A 22,400-nucleotide genomic window follows, 5' to 3' on the forward strand; every position below is an offset into this window, starting at 1 on the left:
ATTAAGCAATAGGTCAATTATATTTACTGTATTGAACATTTTGTAGGGTGTACAGGATTCATATGACCATGACCTTATTTTCGTGGTTCATTGGACAATGTTTAGCTTTGGTTTGTGTATTTTCCAGATATATTAAGCAATAGGTCAATTATATTTACTGTATTGAACATTTTGTAGGGTGTACAGGATTCATATGACCATGACCTTATTTTCGTGGTTCATTGGACAATGTTTAGCTTTGGTTTGTGTATTTTCCAGATATATTAAGCAATAGGTCAATTATATTTACTGTATTGAACATTTTGTAGGGTGTACAGGATTCATATGACCATGACCTTATTTTCATGGTTCATTGGTCAGTAATAAGTTTCGTAATTTTGTCAGTTTATCAGATGCTATAAGCAATGCAATAGATCAACTATATTTTGTGTATAAATGATTTTAAGATGTGCATGTATGTCTGGCAGGGTTCATATGACCTTACCTCATTTTCATGATTCATTGGTCAATGTTAAGATTTTGGTTTGTCTGTTTTTCAGGTACTGTTAGCAATATGACCACTTTATTTGGTGTATTGAATGATTGTAAGTCGTCCATGTCTGTCTGTTGGCATGGCTCCTCAGACTATGATGTCATTTTCATTAAAACATTGATAATTTTGAGTTTATGTGATGCTTTTAGTAAAACCTTCTAAATCAAGGAAAACAGGCGAGACATTTCAGCATGTGCACTCTTGTCTTATTAATTGGTCGGTTCATGACAGTTAGATTTTCCTTAAAGTACTTAAGCAATGTATATTTCAAATGTATATAGGGCGCAAGTTCAATATCAGGAAAGTCGCCTTCCAAAACATCAATATAATAATATAATAATAATGTATATAGATGTGGTAATATTGCAAATGAGACAACTGTCCACCAGAGACCAAAAGACTTGGAATTTAAGTAACTGTAGGTCACTGTACTGACCTCAACAATGACCAAAACCCATACCATATAGCAAGAATATGTAGCTATAAAAGGCCTGAATTGACATCTGTGTACTATGATGTTATGCTATTGTTTCAGAAAAACGTTTAATTCCGCTGCAAATGTTTGCACCTGTCCTAAGTCAGCAATCTGATGTACAGTAGTTGTCGTTTGTTTATGTAATTTATACGTGTTTCTCGTTTCTCGTTTTTTAATTTTATATAGATTAGACCGTTAGTTTTCCCGTTTGAATGGTTTTACACTAGTAATTTTGAGGCCCTTTATAGCTTGTTGTTCGGTGTGAGCCAAGGCTCTGTGTTAAAAGCCGTAAGTTGACCTATAATGGTTTACTTTTTTAAATTGTTATTTGGATGGAGAGTTGTCCAATTGGCACTCACACCACATCTTCCTATATCTACTATGGACACACTCTTGTTTTTATACGAAACAAGTTATATGAAGTTCCATACAAATATTCCCAAGACTCAAGTGTTTCAAATGAAGTACTATATAAAGGATTCAAAAGAAAAGGATTGAAGTAAATATAGATACTGAGCGGAGTAAAACAGTTTCCTTGACACTGTTGTCACAAGAAAACAACTTATATACTATAATCAACTATAACTTTAATAAGGAATTTAACATGAATACAACCAATAAAATGTCTTGTTTTTAGCAGATCTCTCTCACATAAACATGTCATCATATCCTGGTGGTGGCAGGTGATCAGGATCAGGTCTGAAATAGACAATATGTTTCAATAAAACACATGGCAGGGTTCAATATCTGGGACAAAACTAGACATTTTAAAAGTTTTTATATATAAATACTTATATATAGCACCCTTGTAAGAAATATCCTTGACTTATATCCAGACGTTTTATATATAGCATATATATATCTTTTTTTCTTGAAGATAAATTATTCCAAAATATAAGAATTGAATGCTGTTTATACAAAAAAAGAATTTAAGAAATCAGAAGAGTGTGATTAATTTTTTGGATGAAGAACTTTCAATGTTCTTGCACAATACAGAAATATCCTTAATAGGAAAACTCACCCTGGACCAGTTCCAGGTGGACCAAAGGGATCAAATCGGGCACCAGGTGGAACGGCTCCTCTAAAATCAAGAAATTACATTTTATATCAGTAGCCAAATATAAACGCTCAAATTATTCCTTTTAAGAATTAATACATGAGAGTAATACAAGAAAACCAATGATCTAATTCTTTAGCATGCCAGTTGGTTATACATGTACATGTATAAATATGATATGTTCCAGATTTAAACACATGGGAGGATGGTCATAGTAGTCAAATTAATAAATCATGAATGGTTGCATTTTCTTTAGAAATTTGTAAGAGAAGTAAATGAAAATTTCCTGTTATTGGTGGTTGGGGGTCTAAAAAAATTGTCTATCATTCCCAATGCATTTAAATTTTGAACAGCCCTAATGGAAACTCCAGTAATGACTCAGATTAAAAATCAAAAATAGCAGATGCACAACTGCATGTCCTGTGTAGAATAACTTGTGTAAGTAGGGTTGAAATATGTTTAGCTGTGTTCAAAGTGCCCATGATTAACAATTATGTGTGACACCTTTTAAAAAAAACACACCAAAGGAGTGGTACCTGGTACCTAAATTTTATTGCTGTTCAACTCAATTTCACAGAGAGAAATTTTAAAAGTCTGTCGATTGGCCGTTTCAGAATCTAAAGGACTATGGGTAATTGCATTGTCCGTACCCCAAAATGAAAATAACGTTACGTCATTGGTTGAATTTCGATTGTTTAGGACGTTTTAAACCAATCACCACGCTTTGGTGTACACTTTTGAAAATATTACCCAGAATGCATTAGATTCTGAAACGGTGAATTTTAGTGTATAAATTTTGATTGATGATTGCTTATCATTGTATCTGCACAAAAAAGGTTATATCACAACAAAATACAAAATAAAGACTTGCTGCATTAAAATATTTCACTCTTTAATTTTCTACTGGTTACATTACCTTGGTAATCTACCAGGAAGACCAGCACTAGGATCTGGTCCCCCTCTTCTACCACCCGGATGGAACGGATCAAACACCATACCTCCTCCAGTTCTACCAAAGGGGTCAAGGTCACCTCTACCGACTGAAAATGGATCATCTGGATCATTCCTATAAATAGATTATCACTTAATAGCAGCTATCACTATTCTGATTTTCTTTATTTAGCAAATTGAAATTTAATAACAAAGAGATATTTCGAGCAATGTCATTTTCAAACTATTTCTCTAACCTTTTTTTAACAATTTAAAATAAGTTTTAATTTTGTGTTGCTACAAACTGACAGACAGATAGATATAGGAAGATGTGGTGTGAGTGCCAATGAGATAACTCTCCATCCAAATAACAAGTTAAAAAAAGTAAACCATTATAGGTCAATGTACGGCCTTCAACACGGAGCCTTGGCTCACACCGAACAACAAGCTATAAAGGGCCCCAAAATTACTAGTGTAAAATCATTCAAACAGCAATAAACAACTACTGTACATCAGATTCCTGACTTAGGACAGGTGCAAACATTTGCAGCGGGATTAAATGTTTTAATGGATAGAAACCTTCTCCCTTTTTCTGAAACAATAGCATAACATCACAACATAGAAAAACACAGATACACAAACTAGCCAACATAAATATATTCATTTTTATATGAAAGATGTATGCTTGTTTTTTCAATACATCAGAAATATCTAGCCTAATATTATTTTTTAATGTGTTTATATGTACAAATGATTTAGACATGTTTAATAAATTCATGCATGTAATTTTGTTTATGGATACCGACTTCATCGGCAAGAATTTTAGTGTTTCTTAGGGAGACCAATGAAAGAACTGAACTTAAATTTGTTCCAGCTTTGAAAAACGTAGTTCTAAAAACACTTCATTTGAATACTTTTATAGAATTACTTTGTTTTGTTTTGTTGTCTAATTAAATAGGAAAAAGTTCAATGCATAAAGTAAATTTGTAACTTTGGAATACATGGTCCACCTGTACCAACAAATTCCACAAAAATTGGTATCTAACAAATCATAATGAATCAGCAATATTGTTTTTATGATTGATTGATTTTTTGTGCTTTAATGCCACTTTAAGCACCGCTTTTGGGTTATTTCGAGGTGGCTAGTTTTTATTGTTGAAGGAAGCCACAGTACCAGGTTGTTTTATGTATAATGGTCTAACATGAAACCTTGACATAGCAACAATAACCCTTCAAACTCACCATCCAGGAACAGGTTGTCTATGTGGATGTCTAGGTGGCACACGTAAAGGGTCATGGTCATCATCATGTAACCTTGACCTCTGTGGCCTTGAACTTGAAGGTTCAGATGAACTTCCTGACCTTGGTGATTTTGTTATTTCATCAATTATCTCTTTCTTTAACTGCTTTTTAAGTTTATCTAAATGTTTAAATGCTCTGAAATAGACAAGTTCAATCAATCAATTTATTTCTGTATTTATTAGCCATATAAACTTGATCATAACGTAAATGTTGAATAAAGAACTGATATTTTTTTCAATTGAATTTTTTCACATTTTGCCATGTTCCGTCTTTTACAAGAAATTTAATGGATTGGCTTTCACTTATTGTTGATGTATGGTGACCTATAGTACACCATTTTAGACTTTGTTTGATAGTGTTTTACCTCTGAAATCATATCTAAAAGTCAATAGAACATTAAATAGATAGATTTGTGTTAACGAAGATAATACATAGTTAAATCTATATCAAGGAGATTATAAATTGTTAAATCTGGGCCGCGTTCAATATCGTAGCTGCTACGTAGTGCTACATAGATTTTGACTATTGAACGTGTAGCTATAGACTAGCTGCTACATAGATATTGAAAGCAGCTACGTAGCTGCTACGATATTGAACTCAACCCTGTATTAAGGAAGATAATTCTACAAATAAGAGAGGATTTTGCCTTAGACAGTTTCATTATAAATGCTTAATTACATTTATGGAAATGTTTGACACAAACCTCCCAGTCATTACATGTGTAACATAAAATATTGTCCCCCATTTCATTATGAACTAGTGTCCTTGTCCATGAAATTTTGTCACCTCCTTCTGGACAATATTTCACTGTGAAATTCTGTTCATGACAATACTTTGAAAATTACTTTAATCAAATCATTACACAATTAGAAATAGTACACAAGTATGCAGCATGTACATTTTTAGATTTATGACTGAAATTGTTTTGTATAGTAAGGAATTTATATTATTACTAATAGTGAGTTTCAAATTTGCATATAGATACATTACAAATGGTTAATTATAGATTAAAGAACTGTCTAATGTATATTCATTTTATTACAGTTTACTGTACAAATATAAGTAATGAACTGACAATCACTTATTTTGTAAACATATACACAGGGACGTGTCGCAGGAAAAAAATCCTATATACCTTCTCTAACATGAATATATGTTAATAACCTCCCCTTCATGAGACAAAATTCCATGACAATCTGTCTATGAAATATTGTCTCAATACTCACAAAATATAACCAAAATATAACCTCCCATTAACAGGACATAATTTCATAGTATTTATCTGTGAAATATTGTCAATTCACACAAAATACATCTTACATGTATAACCTCCCTTTAACAAGACAAATTATTCAAATTTTAAAGTAAATTTGGATTTTATTAGATAAATACTTACCATCATAAATTCTGAGTGTAACCCCAATTGCGTCATAGGTCAGATGGAAAATCCCTACTAAAAATAAACGTACTCTCACTGGTCCGGACATATACCCCTGTTTGCCCATATTCTTCCATTCAATTTCCTCAAGACAGAAACATAAGGAAAAGGGATGAAGGGGAGGTGGGTGGGACCTATAATTTATGATGGTAAGTATTTATCTAATAAAATCCAAATTTACTTTAAAATTTGAATATTTTATAGCTATAAATACGTTACCATCATAAATTCTGAGTAACAGAATCTAACGTAAAGCTGAATCCCCTGTAACAGAAGAAACAGGAGGAAAGTTCAATCTTTGTGCTGAAACTATAGGTCCAAGAGAGTATAAACTCTCGGCAAAAGTAGCCATAGATTGGAGGTAGTGAGATATAAAAGAGTTCTCATTTCTCCAGAAACCTGCAGACAGTACCTCTTCTAAAGATGCACTGTTAAACAGAGCCCAGGATGTAGAGATACCCCTAACATCATGGGCTTTAACATTAAAACTATTTAAAAGTTCTGCCTTAGAAGAACCATAAGCTAAAGATATGCATTTGCATATCCAAGTAGAAATAGTTTTAACAGAAAGATCTGAGATTCCTTTTTTAATAGGAATAAAGAGTCTTGAGTTAGAAACAGAACGTAAACTACACGTTCTTTCCAGATAAATAGAAAGGATTCTTACTGGACATAAAAGTACAGAAATAGAATCGCTAGGGAGTGCAGGAATCACAACTGGTTCTGCACCCTTATCTGGAATCTGATTCTTTGCCAAAAAAGCAGGATCCGTTAAAAGAGTAACAGAAGATTTATCCCTGTTAAATCGAAGGCAAGCATCAGAAATAGAGAAGGCATGGATTTCACTCCTTCTCCGTCCAGAAGCCAAAGCTAAAAGAAAACAGCATTTATAGGAAAGAAACCTTAAATCTATTGTTTCTGCTGGTTCAAAAGGAGGAAGTTTTAAAAAGGATAAAACTAGTCCGAGGTCCCACTTAGGAACTAAAGTTTTTTGTCTTGGTCTTTCAAGACTAAAACTACGAACCAAAAGAGAAATATGCTCATTGATTCCAAAATCTGGGCCACCAGAAATATGAATAGTTCTTGAGATAGCTGATCTATATCCCTTAATAGTAGAGGGACATAATCCTTTGGATTCAAAAAGAAAAACTAGAAAGTCTGCTAATTGTTGTACAGTGACTTGGAAAGGATCAATTTCCCGCTCACTACACCAATCTGAGAAGATTGACCATTTTGCATCATAGACAATGCTAGTGGAGTCTCTGACAGACTTTGTGAGATGCTTGGTTGCTCCTTCAGAAAAACCTCTCTTTCTGAGGCTAACCCTGAGAGAAGCCAGGCGTGTAGATGAAGTTTTTCTGGATTTTGATAAAGAACCTTGCCCTTGATTTGAGACAGAAGGTCTGGTCTCAGAGGTAGAACTAGAGGACAAGCACATGAAAGGCGCAGAAGGTCTGGAAACCAAGACTGTTTTGGCCATGCTGGAGCAATAACTATGATCTTGCAATTTTCCCCTGCTATTTTCTGAAGTACTGGGGAGAGAAACCTGAAAGGAGGGAAGGCGTACCCGAACATTCCTTTCCAAGATAGGCTCATTGCGTCTACCGCAAAAGATTTTGGATCCGGAACCGGAGACACAAATGTTAGAAGTTTGTGATTGAGACTGGTCGCAAACAGATCTATCTGAGGTGACCCCCAATGAAGAGTCACAGCTTTGAAAACTACTTGAAGTAGTTCCCACTCCGTGTTTACTGGAGCAAGGGATCTGGATAGAGTGTCGGCTAGAATATTGAGGTGCCCCGCAATATGTCTCACCACTAGATGAACCTGGAGTTGAAAACACAGAAGGAGAATGTCTCTGGCTATCTAATAAAGAGAAGGTGAATGAGTTCCTCCCTGATTCTTGAGATAAGCTACAACTGTTGTGTTGTCCGTGGCCAGAATGACAGACTGATTCTTTAGAGACATTTGGAAATGATTCAGTGCAAACAGAACTGCTTTCATTTCCAATACATTGATATGCTCTTCCAAAAGATCTGGACTCCAGACTCCCGAGATTGTAAGCCCCTCCAGATATGCTCCCCAACCGAGGGTGGAGGCATCTGTGAATAATGTTAGACTGGGAACTTGAGGGAACAGACATAGGCCCCTCATTACATTTTCCCGTACTAACCACCATTGAAGGTGTGGAAATAAAGGCTGAGTGATTGGAATCAATGCTTCCCATTCTTGTGAAGCTGCAATCCATAACTTGTGCAGATAAAACTGAAGCGGACGAATGTGAAGTCGTCCCAATGGAATTACATCTGCCAGAGAGTTCAATAGACCCAGAAGTTGCAAGAATTGACGTGCTGTGACTGATTGAACCGTCAGGAATAAATGTATTTTCTGACATAGTTTTGTAAATTTCTCCTCTGGTGGGAGGACTAGGCCTACACTGGTTAGGAAATGTTCTCCCAGGAAAACAAAGTCTTGAGACGGAATTATCTCTGACTTTTTCCAAGAGATAAGGAAACCTAGGGACAGAAAACAATTGATGACCAAATCTGTCTGAACCCTCAATTTGATTGGGCAAAATTCCTTGAGAAGGGAATCGTCCAGGTAGGAATGAATCTGAATAGACAGGGAATGTAGGTGAGCTATAGCTGCCTGCATGATTTTTGTAAAAGCCAAAGGGGCTGTAGACAGGCCAAAAGGGAGAGCCTTGAACTGGAAAACTTTGTTGTTCCAAACGAAGCGAAGGTATTTCCTGTAAGTTTGGGAAATGGGAATGTGGAAATACGCGTCTGAAAGATCCAGAGAAGTAGTCCACATTCCTGGAAGGATTGAAGCCCTGATGGATCTGTTTGTTTCCATTTTGAAGTGGGGAACAATAAGAAATTTGTTCAGAATAGATAGGTCTATGACCGGCCTCATTCCTCCAGTCTTCTTTGGAACCAGAAAAAGACGGGAATAAAATCCCGGAGACAGAGTTAAGATCGACACCTCCTCTATTGCAGCTTTTTGTAACATTGTGTCCACTTCTACTGATAGAAGTTGACACTTTACTGGGTCTTGAGTATGAGACAAACTTATTGGAACTGCAGACAGAGGAGCTGGGTTCTTGAACTGAAGTGTTAATCCCCCTCGAATTATTGACAGCACATAACAGTCTGAGGTAATTTTCTTCCACTGATTTAGGAAAAAACTTAACCTCCCCCCTACTGGTATTGATTTTTGAGGAACTTGTTGTAAATTTTCCCCTGGGGAAGCTGTCAATAACGTATGAGGGGGCAAGAACCTAGGTACTAGACCCAGGTTTCTTGGAACCCTTAAAACCACCAGAAGGCTTACCTGAGCTTTTTCCTGAGTTATTGGGTTTGTTCTGCGGTTTGCCGTAGTTATTCTTCCTTTTCTTAGCAGAAGAAGGAGGACCACCTGAAGCAGAAGTACTAGTAGAACTAGATGTAGCATTAACCGACCTCTTGCCATTAGTAACTTGTACACTAACTTTGACTGGAGGAGGGTTTTTGCTGAGTTCCTCTTGAACCCGCTGTAAGGGTAAACCAAACATCTTGTCAGAGAGTGGAGATTTCAGTAAAGAATCTTTCAAAGGCTCAGCGATAGAAATGTTTTCAAGAAACTCTGCTCTTTTAGATAGGGTGCAATTAGTAATAGAACCCATTAAAAGCAACTGAGATGAACCTAAAGCTTTATCCAGTTGAAGTAAGAAGGATCGTACTTCTGCTGGAACAACCGAATCTTCGCTGTTAAGCAAATGTCCGGTTGCAGCTAGAAAATGTTCGGCTGTGCCAAGAACTTGAGAAGCACTACGAAGGAGATTCTCAGTCTTTGACCAAACAGGTTGAGTGAGACGAAGACCATCTACTGGCTTTTTTCCCAATAAAGATGACATAGATTTGTCACAATTGGGAACAAGTCTACCCAGTGAAGAATCAAAGATATCAAAATCCTTGTACTTAACCTGATCAGAAAAGGATGACATTCCAAATCCTGAGATATTGTTATTAGCAACCTTTTCACTAGCAGAATTAGCGATACCTTCATTAATAAATTGTAAAGCAAAAGCCATATGGCCAGATTCAGGAAAAGAATTGTGAGAAGTCACAGTATCCTGAGAAATACCACAGGAAGCTTCAAAAGTTGAAGAAGGTTTCTTCGGCTTGGAAGGAGAGGCAAAAGGGATATGTGCTTCATCCCTCATCAAGGTATACACCTTATCCCTAAGATCCTTCAAGGAAGGAGGATCCTCAGTCTCCTTGGTGGGAGGTTGTTGAGCTGACTTAGAAGAAGGCTCAAGGGCCGTCTTCGATACCTTGGGAGAAGAAGAACTTTCAACATCCTCATCAGTGAGGAAAGCCCTTTCATGAAAGCCCTTTCATGACTCCCAGGGGAAACAGAAAGCTCGTCATCCTCCCTCTCATCACATTCTACAGACTTAGCTGGAGAAGGTTGATGAGAAGAAACTCTATTCTCCAGTAGAGTCATACGACTGGATAGAGTGCTAAATTCAGCTTTGAAAGACTCACCAAAGTCCAAAAGTAACTTCTGTAAACCATCCAAAGGTGATGCATGATCAGAAACCTGAGTACCATGAGAAGAACTAGAAGCTTGAGAGTCAGGTACGGTGGTAGAAGGAGCTACTGCAGAAGTCAAAGATACTGCTACGGGTAGAGCAGGAGCTAAAGGTGGTGCAGTAGCTACCCCAGAAGGGGGACCATAGAAATTGTCTCTATAAGGCCAAAAACCAGGTTGGTTTGGCATAAACCCACCATAAGGGTAAGACTGTGGCCAAGGTGGCTGAGACCATGAGGGTAAAGGTTGTGTGCCTGTGTTGGGAAGCATATACCCACAATAGGATAATGGGGGTCTAGAACCTGGCAAGTTCAAGCCCATAGCTGTACCTGGGACAGAACTAATAGTACCCGCTGAATTAACAGGCCTAGATAAAGTATGAGTCACCGAAGTTGACGTAGGTACCCCCCCAAAATGCATGGCCGAACCTTGTGAAAGGGTCGGATAGGTAGCATTACCAGACACCGTTGTCGAAACTCCGGTCAATGTACTGGTAGTTTGGGGGGGACTTAAAGGTAGTGACCCATCTAAGAGATAGTCCGAACCAGGAATACTTACATACGGACTATTCAAATTAAAGTCCATAATAAATTTTACTTTAGTAAAAAAAACACAAATAATTTGTTTAGAAATTTAAACAAAACAAGGGAATATATTTCCAATAAAATACACAATATATATGAAAAGCAATTAAGCTATTCAAAACAAACTAAACACTTCTCTGTTGAATCTGTAAAACTTGATGTGCACGTGTGACCGATGTCGCAGATGGAAATTGAATGGAAGAATATGGGCAAACAGGGGTATATGTCCGGACCAGTGAGAGTACGTTTATTTTTAGTAGGGATTTTCCATCTGACCTATGACGCAATTGGGGTTACACTCAGAATTTATGATGGTAACGTATTTATAGCTATAAAATCCATAGCATTCATCTGAGAAATATTGTCTTTATACAGACAAAATTTCGCTATGAAAATTTTTCCTTCTCTGGACACTTTTCCATAGACGAGGACAATATTTCATGATATATAGTTATGAAATATAGTCTTGTGGTACAATATTTCATAGGACAACATTTTGCTTTACATATGTGCCTATAGCAGGCCAAAAGATTACAGGTCACCAGTTTTACAGCTTTACTGTTCTGATACTTACTCATCAAAAGAGGACAGGTCACCAGTTGTATAGTCTGTTGTGCTGATGTTTATACTTGTCACCTTCTCAGATTTAATATCCTGAAAACTCAAGGAACAATTTAAGTTATAAATAGATGAACTTAGAAAAATAAACTGAACTTTTTGATTCTAGGAGTCTTAAGGTGGTACCTAACACTACAGGGAGATAACTCTGTAAATTCCGTTGTGTTGTAAAGGGAATATTAAGCTTCTCAATGATCAAAATTGGTGTTTGTCAAACTTCTATATATATATATAACCAGTGTATTTTTTCTGACAAAATGGTTTGTTCAAAATGTTTGAAATTTTTATATTTTTGTTAAAGGGTCAAAGTAAATACTTTAACAACATTTTATGAAAATTAAACGAGCCAAATTAATTTTAGTGAAAGTGTTGGATACCACCTTAATAGCAAAATAGTGTATACAAAAATGCTACTTTCATGTCTTGTTTCCCAATTTGTCACTAATTTACAGCTGACTTTGTAGTATGGGTAGCTCATCATTGATGGCAAAACTGTGATCTTCAAGTAGTATAAATGCTAAAATCCATGTTACTTTGACACTGACAGACATGATGGCAAGTCAAGTCAAATGGCAATCATTCCACACTTTCTTATTGTATATTATATTTTATTTCAACTTAATAAATATGACAATTGACAACATATATATCAGGTGTGTGTTTAGAATTTTGGAACAATCAATATAAAAATGCAATCCAACCCTTTGCATTTATATAATAGTTAAATTTCAGCATGACCTGTCCTGGCTGTCAAACAGAACAAAACGTTTGCATGTAATCCAACATGTTTACAGATGAAAACTCCATGAACAAATGACAGCACTAAACCATTTTTAGACAGCAACTTTATAATTTTATTGCAATAATTTATGAATAACAGTCAATTAAATTACTGTATTTGAAAGCGATGCAGTGCCACTGCAATATGTAACTTGACCATTGAGGTATGTGGTGCATTATTATGTAGTATTTATTTCAGGAATTAAATATTGTGACTAAATTCGTAAGTAAAATTTAAACATGCCAATTAGGGACCGCATTACATTAATTTTTACTTGTACTAGTAAATAAAATTTAATATACTAACCATGAAATGGACCAGTAAATCTTCGTCAACTCTCATAATCTTTAGTATGTGGACTTTGTCTGATGAATCCTTGTATCTCAGGGTATACATGTCTTGATTAGCATTCCAACCATTTGGTAACATTTCACTCTTCTTCTGATTCTTTGCTTTCTGACAATCAATGACAATAGTAAATAATAAACATGATAAATAGTTCTATATCAGAGATAAATTAAATTTAACTATACATGTTATAAATTTGATTACTTTTGTTAAGACAATCCTTTCCTGCAGTCATAGTAATTTTATCAGTCCTTTTGAAGTAAATTATATGACTATTCTACCCTAGGCGCTTATCCTCAATTATATAAAGACACAAGTGTGAGGGTACATGGATACACAAGATTATGATATGTCTTATACTAGATATTCTACACACCAGAATGAATATGGAATTACATAAATACTTAAATTTAATATTTCAATTTTAGCATATGCAATGATATTTGGGGTAAACCTCAATGCTATTGTAACACCAAACAAAATGTAAACATGGTAAAGCAATCACATCCAGGCAGTGGCAAATATTTCATGAATGTTATGGATGAGAAGCCTTCAATGATGGACAATTGCAAGTTTCTGTATCATACATCTATGTTCAATGTCTAGATTTAAGGAATAATCTAAGATAAGTTACATTAGAGTGTGAAAGTGTTGATGATTATATAACAAGTATTATAGATTCAATCATGATCATGATTTTCATGATTTGTTGACTGTTTTAATATCATGAATATGGAACATCTGTCATGTCTGTGTTACAGATGACCAAATTTATGTTCAAATTGTAGTAGCATAATGGCAATGTCCTCTCATCTTGATTGTGATAAGAATTACTAGGAGGAACCAAACAATAATTGTACTAATTTCCATCAGCAACCTAGCAACACTACATTGGGGACATATTGAGCAGGATTTTCTTACCTGTCAGAGCACCATAGATTACACAGTTGCATTTCCTGTTGTTCAGTCTTTAGTTTTCTATGTCATTAAAAATTGAGTATGGAATATATGTCATGTAGGTAGGATATAATACTATAAATTTGATATTTGTATTTCTGTTTCTGTTATTTTTGGATTTTTTTTTTTGCCATGCATAGTCTTAGTTAATGTTGTTGTCAGTTTTTCTTGGGCAGTATTTCAAATCATTCATTTAATCCTTCTTTGCGTATACAGAAGCTTGTCATTTATAGTCCAGTATTTTATTTTTTCTGAGACAAAATCAAAGAGAAAGTAGAAATAATAGAAAGTGAAAATAGAATTAAATTTGACAACACCGAAAACAACACCTCATCATCTCCTATTCCACAGCATTTAAATCCACTTGAGATTAAATTCCAGTGTATCACTGTCACAAGAGCATCTTGAGACGATCGTAATTGATTAATGACGCTGCAAAATAAGACTTCTTGTCCAGCCATTTTTACTTTTTTTTACAGGCAGTTGTCTCCCTTATCTCACTTCCTTTCAGATGTAAACAAAGATGTCAGCTCCCATAAATAAAACATGTTTATCAAATTCTACCAAAATCAATAAGTATCTGTTGCAATTTGCAAATGAACATGTTGAGTTCAGACATGCTGTAAGTTTTTCAATCATTCCACATCCTTGTGGACCTTTTTTCAGGTCCGTTCGCGCCCAATATACTTTCGCACCCTACACGTTCGCACCTCGCACGTTCGCACCCAAGGTCCGTTCGCACTCTACACGTTCGCGCCCAATTTTAATTCAAATACCAGTTGAATAATTGGAAAATCATGATTGTTGTTTTTAATTGCTTTCGTGTAATTACTGAATGTATTTATAGCTTGGTATGAGTAAAAGATTGAATATTTTAGATCATTTTAAATGAAAAACACAAAAGATAATTGTTTTTAACAGCTTGGTCCCTTTGATCTGAAACAATGAAACAATAAAATATAGCAATACACTATTATAACCAAAACATGATAAAATTTATTCAACACACAAAAAAAAAAAAGACGTAGTCAGAATCTCACTTCATTGTGAAACAAGTCAATGAAACAAAGTTAAAGCAATTAATACACTAACCAAAAAATGATTAAGAGTTATTGAACACAAAATAAAACATTGACAGAATCCCACTTTATTTAGAAAGGAATAATTTTTTTTTAACAATACACTATCCAAAACATAATTAAGATTTATTCAACACCAAAAAAAAATGCTGTCTCACTTTATTTTGAGACAACGAAAACTATTATACTTATAAGAATACTACTTGCCAAAACATGATTACAAAGTTATTAAACTCAAAACCAATTAAAATTGGGCGCGAACGGACTTTGGGTGCGAACATGTAGGGGGCGAACATGAGTGGGTGCGAACATGAATGGGCGCGAACGGACCCGGATTCGTCAAGCCGGGGGTGTGGGACGTCAGAGCTTGTCCCATATCAAAAAGTGGATATTTGTCCGTCCAAAAGATGCGCTGCTTAGTCGCTTCTGGTGCCAACTAACGGCCTTGGAATTGTATAAATTGGGTATCAATTTGTTCATTTTTTATTTATCTCGATCTTCATTTATGTAAGCTTCACCTACCTGCCACCCTTTATTTTTCCATATTTAAACAGTTTTCACAGGACACTTCTAGCTAGGGTCTCTGTGACTCTGTACATCTATATGGAATAAAGTGCAAGACAACTGGAACGTTTACAATTTTACATTTTTAACACTGGTTATCTATGAAGTCAACTAAAAAAAACAAAAACAAAAACAATTGTAATTCCAACTCAGGCCAAATAAAAAAGTGTGTGTGGTTCCAGTTACATCTGAAAAAAAGTAAGGGTAGGTAGGTAGGGATTTTTTTTATTTTATGGTTTTTTTTTTACATTGAGTCTATGGGATAACATTCTGACTTTAACAGTGCTTAATGAAAAATGCCAATAAAATCTTTAGGGTAGGCTATTTTTAAGCCGAAAAAGTAGGGACGGTAGGGTTACTGGAACCACACATATATTTTTATTTGGCCTCAGACAAAGTCTAAACATGCTAAAGGAAAGGTTTTTGATGTCTACAGAGAAAAAGACAAATCAGAGTGAGACTACACATATATGTTCATGATGTTGGAAAGGAAATTTGACTGTCAATGAGTCAACTCAGAGTGATTGCATCACACATTTTTCTTTAAGTCTTTAAATTTTATGCTCATATAAAAATTTTAACATTGTTACAAACCTGCATACATGTACCTAAGGTATCCCCCATTGGGATTCTTCAATCATTCAATCCTATTGAAGATTTACATGTACATGATGTATATATGGCATTGGTTCATAATATTTCTTTTTTAATGTACAGTCCCTATGTGAAAGAGGCAGGTAAGAGAAGCACAATTAAAATCTTTCAACACGTTCAAAACTGAGAATACCTGTATTTTTTCAAAGAATTTTATCTGAAATGTGACAAATAACATTCAGTGAAAACTGTTATAGAGAATACAAATAAGAAGATGAGGTATGAGTGCCATTGAAATAGCTCTCCATTTAAGTCTCAATTTGTAAAAAGTAAAAATTATAAGGTCATAAATAAGGCCTTCAACATGGAGCCTTGTCTCAGTCACTGAACAGCAAGCTATGAAAGGCCCCAAATGAGTAAGTGTAAATAATTCAGAAAAACAGGAAACACCCTTTCTAATCTATATGAAAGACGAGAAACACTTATAAATCATATCAACAAACAACAACCACTGAACAACAGACTCCTTACTGATGACAGGTTCAAACAAGTATGAACAACATGATATTGTACATGTATATGTGTCTATTATAAACAGTCAATATTTATTCACATACCTGCCAACTTTTCAAAATGCCCATGGGGGTTTTGCATACAAGATGGCTGTCATAGTTCTAAAAAAACCTTCAAGGGGCCTTCAAATACATTTTAATGTTGTTTTTTGGCTTCTTCATACTTTTATAAGCCTAATTAATGTCATTGTAAAATTAATTGTTTTGTTTAAAATTGTGAACAAAATTGCTCTTTCAAAATTTCATTTTGGGAGCCTCCATGGGGGAAATCACCTGCAAATAGTGACAGTTGGCAGGTACATGTATGTTTCATAACCATGATAACAAATAAATGTGCTTCTATTATCATTTTTTTTTCAGGAGATAAAAGCCATAAGTGAATTGTTTGGTTTTACTGCAAAACCTCTGGCAGAAGATAAATATAGTTCTAGTCCTGGTGTAAGTCATATTTAAAAAGACTGTAAATCAAGTTATATTTGTGGATACTTTATTTTGTACTAAGCCCTTTCTATTCACCTTAAGCAGTGTTAAGCTTTCTGCAATTTTGTTTCAGGAAATTAAAATTTTCATTTTTTTTTTTATGAATATAAATAATGACAAATGATCATGATGATGGAAGACTCAAATTTAATAATTTCACTTTATAAATCTTGAAAATAAATTTGATCATAAAAGGTATTATTTTAAGTGTCTAACATCAACCTTATTAAAGGGGGTCTCATTGGGGGGGTTCCGATCCCGGATTCAGCTTACTTTTTGTCAGGTTCCCGTATCCCGCTTACACTATGTACGTAAGTAATTCTCATTTTTTTGTCATTTCCCGGGTCCCGCTAGACCTCATTTCAAGTTTTCACGACACAATAATTTGACTTTCACGTGTCACACTTACAAAAAATCGCCAATCCCGCGTCACGCTTATACCCCAATGAGACCCACATTAAAGAGAAAGATTATGTTACTTTTTTGGTTGAAACATATCAAACTTCTTAAAGATACTAGATTATGATTTATAAATACAATAGAATCTGTTGTAAACAAAAGACTAATCAGTGTCGTGCACAATTAAAAAATGTTAAAAAGCCAAATAAAGTACAAAAGTTGAACAGCATTGAGACTGAAAGTCTGAAAGATTTTGCCAATAATGTATTATATATGCTGATCTAGTTGTGGTTTCAAAACAGTGATTACCATAAAAGAGAATTAGCAATTATTTTAATACTAATTACTCCTAATGATTGAGTTCAATTATTAAGCAGTGAACTCTGTATAGTTTGATAATTATTATTTTGTAGTCGCCATATCTGATGGTAGAACTGAATTCAGAGAAAGAAGCCAGAAATTTGATGAGTAGAACCGTCCTAATCAAGTATGTCAACAAATATTTGTTACAAAAGTTAACCTCATATTTTAGTTAGGACTACTCACGGCTATTTACCACACATGTCTTGTTTGGTATTTTTGTATCATTAATGTTTTTTTAACATCTTCAAAGAAATCAACCCAAACATTATTTCACACATTATTGGTAATTATTTTTCTGTTAGGCAATTTAAATTGTAGGTCAGTCCAAGACTACACATAGTTAAATCAGACAGCTGAAATATGTTAGACTCAGAAAAAATTAAGTGATGATGATTTTTTTTTTTGGTCAAATCAGTTTATAGGAATTAATAGCTTTTGTTAATAGTTTACTAAGTTAATTTGTCCTTGCATTAATATTAACATTAATTTCAAGAAAATTACCCCCCCCCCCCTAAATAACTTATAAACATATAACAGGCTATTATTTAAACTTTGAATTATTATTAATCATGGAATTTTTATAATTTCTTGTGCTTGAAATTTCTAGTAAATTCCATGCTTATTCTGTACTTCAATGGTCTGTGCTGCGCACAACACTTTCTTTTACAAAGAAGATAGTACATTTTCAATAGAATGTACTGTGCCGCGCACAACACTATAATACAAAATACATTATATGGAAAGTGTTATGAACCGCTCAAAACATTATTATACCAAATAAACATGGAATTTATTAAAAATTTCCAGCACAGAAAATTTAACAAATTCCATAATTAAAAATAATTCCAACTTTAAATAATAGCCTGTTATATTGAGAGTGTATATATTGTAGGTCTCTGTATGAAGTATGGGGTCATGGAGCAACATATAAAGAAGTTTCTGAACAGGTAGAAACAATACCAGCTGAAATAAAGGTAACAAATATATGAAAAGGGGTTCTAAATTTTTTAATGTAACATTATAGATAATGTAATCTTCAGAGTTTGAAAGGGAGTAAAATGATATTGAAAAAATGATTTAACTTTTTCCTAAATAAAATTGTGTAAAGAAGTAACATATAAAAAAGAAGATGTGGTATGTTTGCCAATGAGACAACTGTCCACGAGAGACCAAAATGACACAGACATTAACAACTATAGGTCACCGTACGGCCTTCAACAATGAACAAAGCCCATACCACATAGTCAGCTATAAAAGGCCCCAATATGACAATGTAAAACAATTCAAACGCGAAAACTAACAGCCTTGTTTATATAAAAAAATGAACGAAAAACAAATAGTAACACATAAAGAAACGACAACCACTGAATTACCATCAAAATACAATGCAACTCGTCGAGAAAAATTGACTCGTTTAATAGATGTCGAATAAACGTCGTATTATATTAAAAACAATCGCAATTTAAATAGAGAAGTGTGTACGGAAAGGAGTCATGCCCACTGACCCAAAGGAAATTAAATATTTAAAGAGTTAGAAATGGGGTTCCTCCTAGAATTAACGGGGATTAGATACGAAGTGAAATACCTTCTCTCACTCTCAGTGACTGCTGTGTAAACTTGGAATTGATAGTACAAAAATAAAACACAATAAGTACATTGCTCATACACTTGTATCCGGGATCGGCTATTTTTAAAATTGAGTAACTATTTAGATTACAAAAATTACGTTTTACATGTTTGAATTAGTTTTGAAAATAATACTATCCAACTATACCAGGGCTGCCAGAAATGCGTGAGATGCACGCATGTTTACGCTTTTTTGCTGCATTATCCTTTGATCTATTTTTTTTTCTCCTTGATCTTTTCAATTTTGGCCAAATCTCGCGCATTTGCTTCATGAAAAGTTGGCAGAACTGCTATACATGCGTCAATGAAAACAATGGCAATCATATCCCTCAGAGCATTCTGCTCTTTGATTTAAACCTATGACTATATTAATGTATCCAAGCATGACAAGTATTAAAAACACTAGACATGCATATTTAATTTCTGGCGTCATACAAAATTTTGACGCAATACATATGTTCAACATGGCTTAAGAAAATGTCAGTTCAGTTTAAAGTTCAAACCAAAGGTTTTTTTTGTAATAAATACTACTTTGATTACTCAATGCATTTTAGTTTCTTGTGTACAATTTGGAGTTTAGTATGGTGTTCATTATCACTGAACTAGTATATATTTATTTAGGGGCCAACTGAAGGACGCCTCCGGGTGGGAGAATTACTCGTTGCATTGAACACCTGTTGGTGACCTTCTGCTGTTGTCTGCTCTATGGTTGGGTTGTTGTCTCTTTGACACATTCCCCATTTCCATTCTCAATTTTATATACGTTTTGCTCCTAATCTTTTTGAACAGAAAAGACAGTGTATACATATCCTTCCTCTTTATTAAACTAGCATACTATTTACTGTGGATTTATAATCATTCGTTGGATACCATTTTTTATTGGTTTCGTGGGTATTGGTGAACCATGAATTAAAATGTTCAACAAGTTACTAATTTTTTCAAGGCTGTATGTTGAGATTGGTAAAACCACAAAACAAAATATCTATGAAAGTGCAATTTTCCTCAATTCACAAAAAGTTGATACCCAGGCATAGAAATGAATCCACAGTATGCATTTTATTTTATAGAAATCAGGTTTCAGTGCTGAGAAGACATTCAGAATAAACGTGGATACATATAACAAGAAAATAACTCAGGAAGATAAAATAAAGATTATTGAGGTATACATGGTATATGCTTTGAATATAAAAATGAGTTAATGTTTTTGCTGTAAATATAGAACTGTGTTAATGTTTTTGCTGTGAATATAGAAATGAGTTATTGTTTTTGCTGTAAATAAAGAAATGTGTTAATGTGTGAGCTGTAAATATAGAAACGTGGACTAGTGCTCTAGAGCAAGGCCCGTCTGTTTGTCTGCCTGTCTACACTTCTTTGTCCTACAATAAGTCAAGATTACCTCACCCAATTCCTAAAATACCTAAAATTTTATGTCCAGTGTACAAGGGTTCACCTAGGTCATTTTTTTTTGCCAGCTCTTTTGCCACTTTTCCGTTAACTTACACAATTATATTTTTCATTTTAAATTTTCCTAAAATATCAGTTGGCAACACAGTGTTACTGTGGTAATTTTACATATCTATTTTTTAATCTTCAATATACATTGTAATAAAAATAAGACCTCATGCACAGCACATTCCTGATGTCAATATTTAAGAAAATAGACGCCCTAGAAAATTGATTGTTTTATGAGTGTCAGACTGTGTACTTCATCCAAAATATGCAAGCTGGCCTTTGCTGACATGTGAATTTTCTGATGTTTCTTTTATGTACTTATAGATTATCGTTGATCATCTCAACAAGATTGATTTTCTCGCTTGAGCCGGGACAGCGAAGGCGAGAAAGGCAATCGAGTTGAGATGACCAATGATAATCTGTTTATCGCTATTTTACCTATGACCACGTTGTCAATTTCATGTCAATTTTGTAAGAAATGCCACGTGCCTGCTTAGTTTCTAGCCATAACTTTCCATCTCATGCGAGTAGCATGATATGAAAAATATCACAAAAAAAGATCAAAGGAAAAAGTCACAAATAGGGATAAATTTGCTTACTTCCATTTGTTCATGCCAATCATTTGTTGATATTATCTGTCCAATCCAAGGACTAACTTGTGTTTATTTGTAATTATACAAAACACCTAGAAAGTCCACAGTGAGGACAGTTTCTCTAAGGATCTTAATGGTGTGCACCTGGTAGTTAACGCATTGCTGAGAAAGTCCACGGTGAGGACAGTTTCTCTAAGGATCTTAATTGTGGGCAACTTGTAGTTAACGCACTGCTGAGAAAATCCAGAGTTAGGTCAGGTCTTAGGAATTGCATGTGGATATAATTCAATCTTCACTTGGACAGCCTATATATTATATTCTTTGAGACTTGTTTTGTTGACTTCATTTGAAATAAATCTTATGAATGTGGTATTCGCTTATGAATTCATCAACATTGTGCACTTTGAGATGGCCCCTATACAAGGGACAAGTGAGCTTATGCCATCACTTGGCGTCCGTCGTCATCCGTCGTCTGTCGTCCTCTGTCGTCGTCGTAAACTATTTCAAGAATCTTCTCCTCTGAAACTACTGGGCCAAATACTTTCAAACTTTAAATGAATGTTCCTTAGGGTATCTAATTTATAAATTGTATCCGAAGTTTTGATCTATCAACAAACATGGTCGCCATTGCTAAAAATAGAACATAGGGGTCAAATGCAGTTTTTGGCTTATAACTCAAAAACCAAAGCATTTAGAGCAAATCTGAAAGGGTAATATTGTTTATCAGGTCAAGATCTATCTGCCCTGAAATTTTCAGATGAATCAGACAACCCGTTGTTGGGTTGCTGCCCCTGAATTGGTAATTTTAAGAAAATTTTGCTGTTTTTGGTTATTATCTTGAATACTATTATAGATAGAGATAAACTGTAAACAGGAATAATGTTCAGCAAAGTAAGATTTACAAATAAGTCAACATGACGGAAATGGTCAGTTGACCCCTTTAGGAGTTATTGCCCTTTATAGTCAATTTTTAACCATTTTTCGTAAATCTTAGTAATCTTTTACAAAAATCTTCTCCTCTGAAACTACTGGGCCAAATACTTCCAAACTTTAATTGAATGTTCCTTAGGGTATTTAGTTT

General features: G+C 34.5%; 3 protein-coding genes across 3 annotated transcripts in view; 2 read left to right on the top strand and 1 right to left on the bottom strand.

The window, feature by feature from the left end:
* The window catches only part of LOC139498343 (trafficking protein particle complex subunit 9-like), a 302,312-nt gene that overhangs the window by 56,700 nt on the left and 223,212 nt on the right, over positions 1-22,400 (top strand). The gene's annotated exons all lie outside the window — the stretch shown is intronic.
* LOC139498353 (proteasome inhibitor PI31 subunit-like) lies at positions 1,578-14,089 on the bottom strand. The gene is made up of 7 exons (XM_071286741.1): positions 13,927-14,089; positions 12,599-12,748; positions 11,468-11,547; positions 4,237-4,431; positions 2,981-3,130; positions 2,029-2,088; positions 1,578-1,706 (listed from the first exon to the last, which is right to left on the bottom strand). Exons 1-7 carry the CDS (start codon positions 14,056-14,058, stop codon positions 1,655-1,657), a joined length of 819 nt encoding a protein of 272 aa, XP_071142842.1. The 5' UTR covers positions 14,059-14,089; the 3' UTR covers positions 1,578-1,654.
* The window catches only part of LOC139498347 (tRNA (guanine(10)-N(2))-methyltransferase homolog), a 28,830-nt gene continuing 20,521 nt past the window's right edge, over positions 14,092-22,400 (top strand). The window contains exons 1-5 of the mRNA XM_071286726.1: positions 14,092-14,219; positions 16,767-16,844; positions 17,699-17,772; positions 18,541-18,622; positions 20,342-20,434. Coding sequence (XP_071142827.1) covers positions 14,121-14,219; positions 16,767-16,844; positions 17,699-17,772; positions 18,541-18,622; positions 20,342-20,434 — 426 coding nt within the window. The 5' untranslated portion in view covers positions 14,092-14,120. The remainder of the gene's footprint in view (positions 14,220-16,766; positions 16,845-17,698; positions 17,773-18,540; positions 18,623-20,341; positions 20,435-22,400) is intronic.

This window comes from Mytilus edulis, chromosome 12 (assembly GCF_963676685.1).
Source record: "Mytilus edulis chromosome 12, xbMytEdul2.2, whole genome shotgun sequence".
NCBI classification, from domain to species: Eukaryota; Metazoa; Mollusca; class Bivalvia; order Mytilida; family Mytilidae; genus Mytilus; species Mytilus edulis.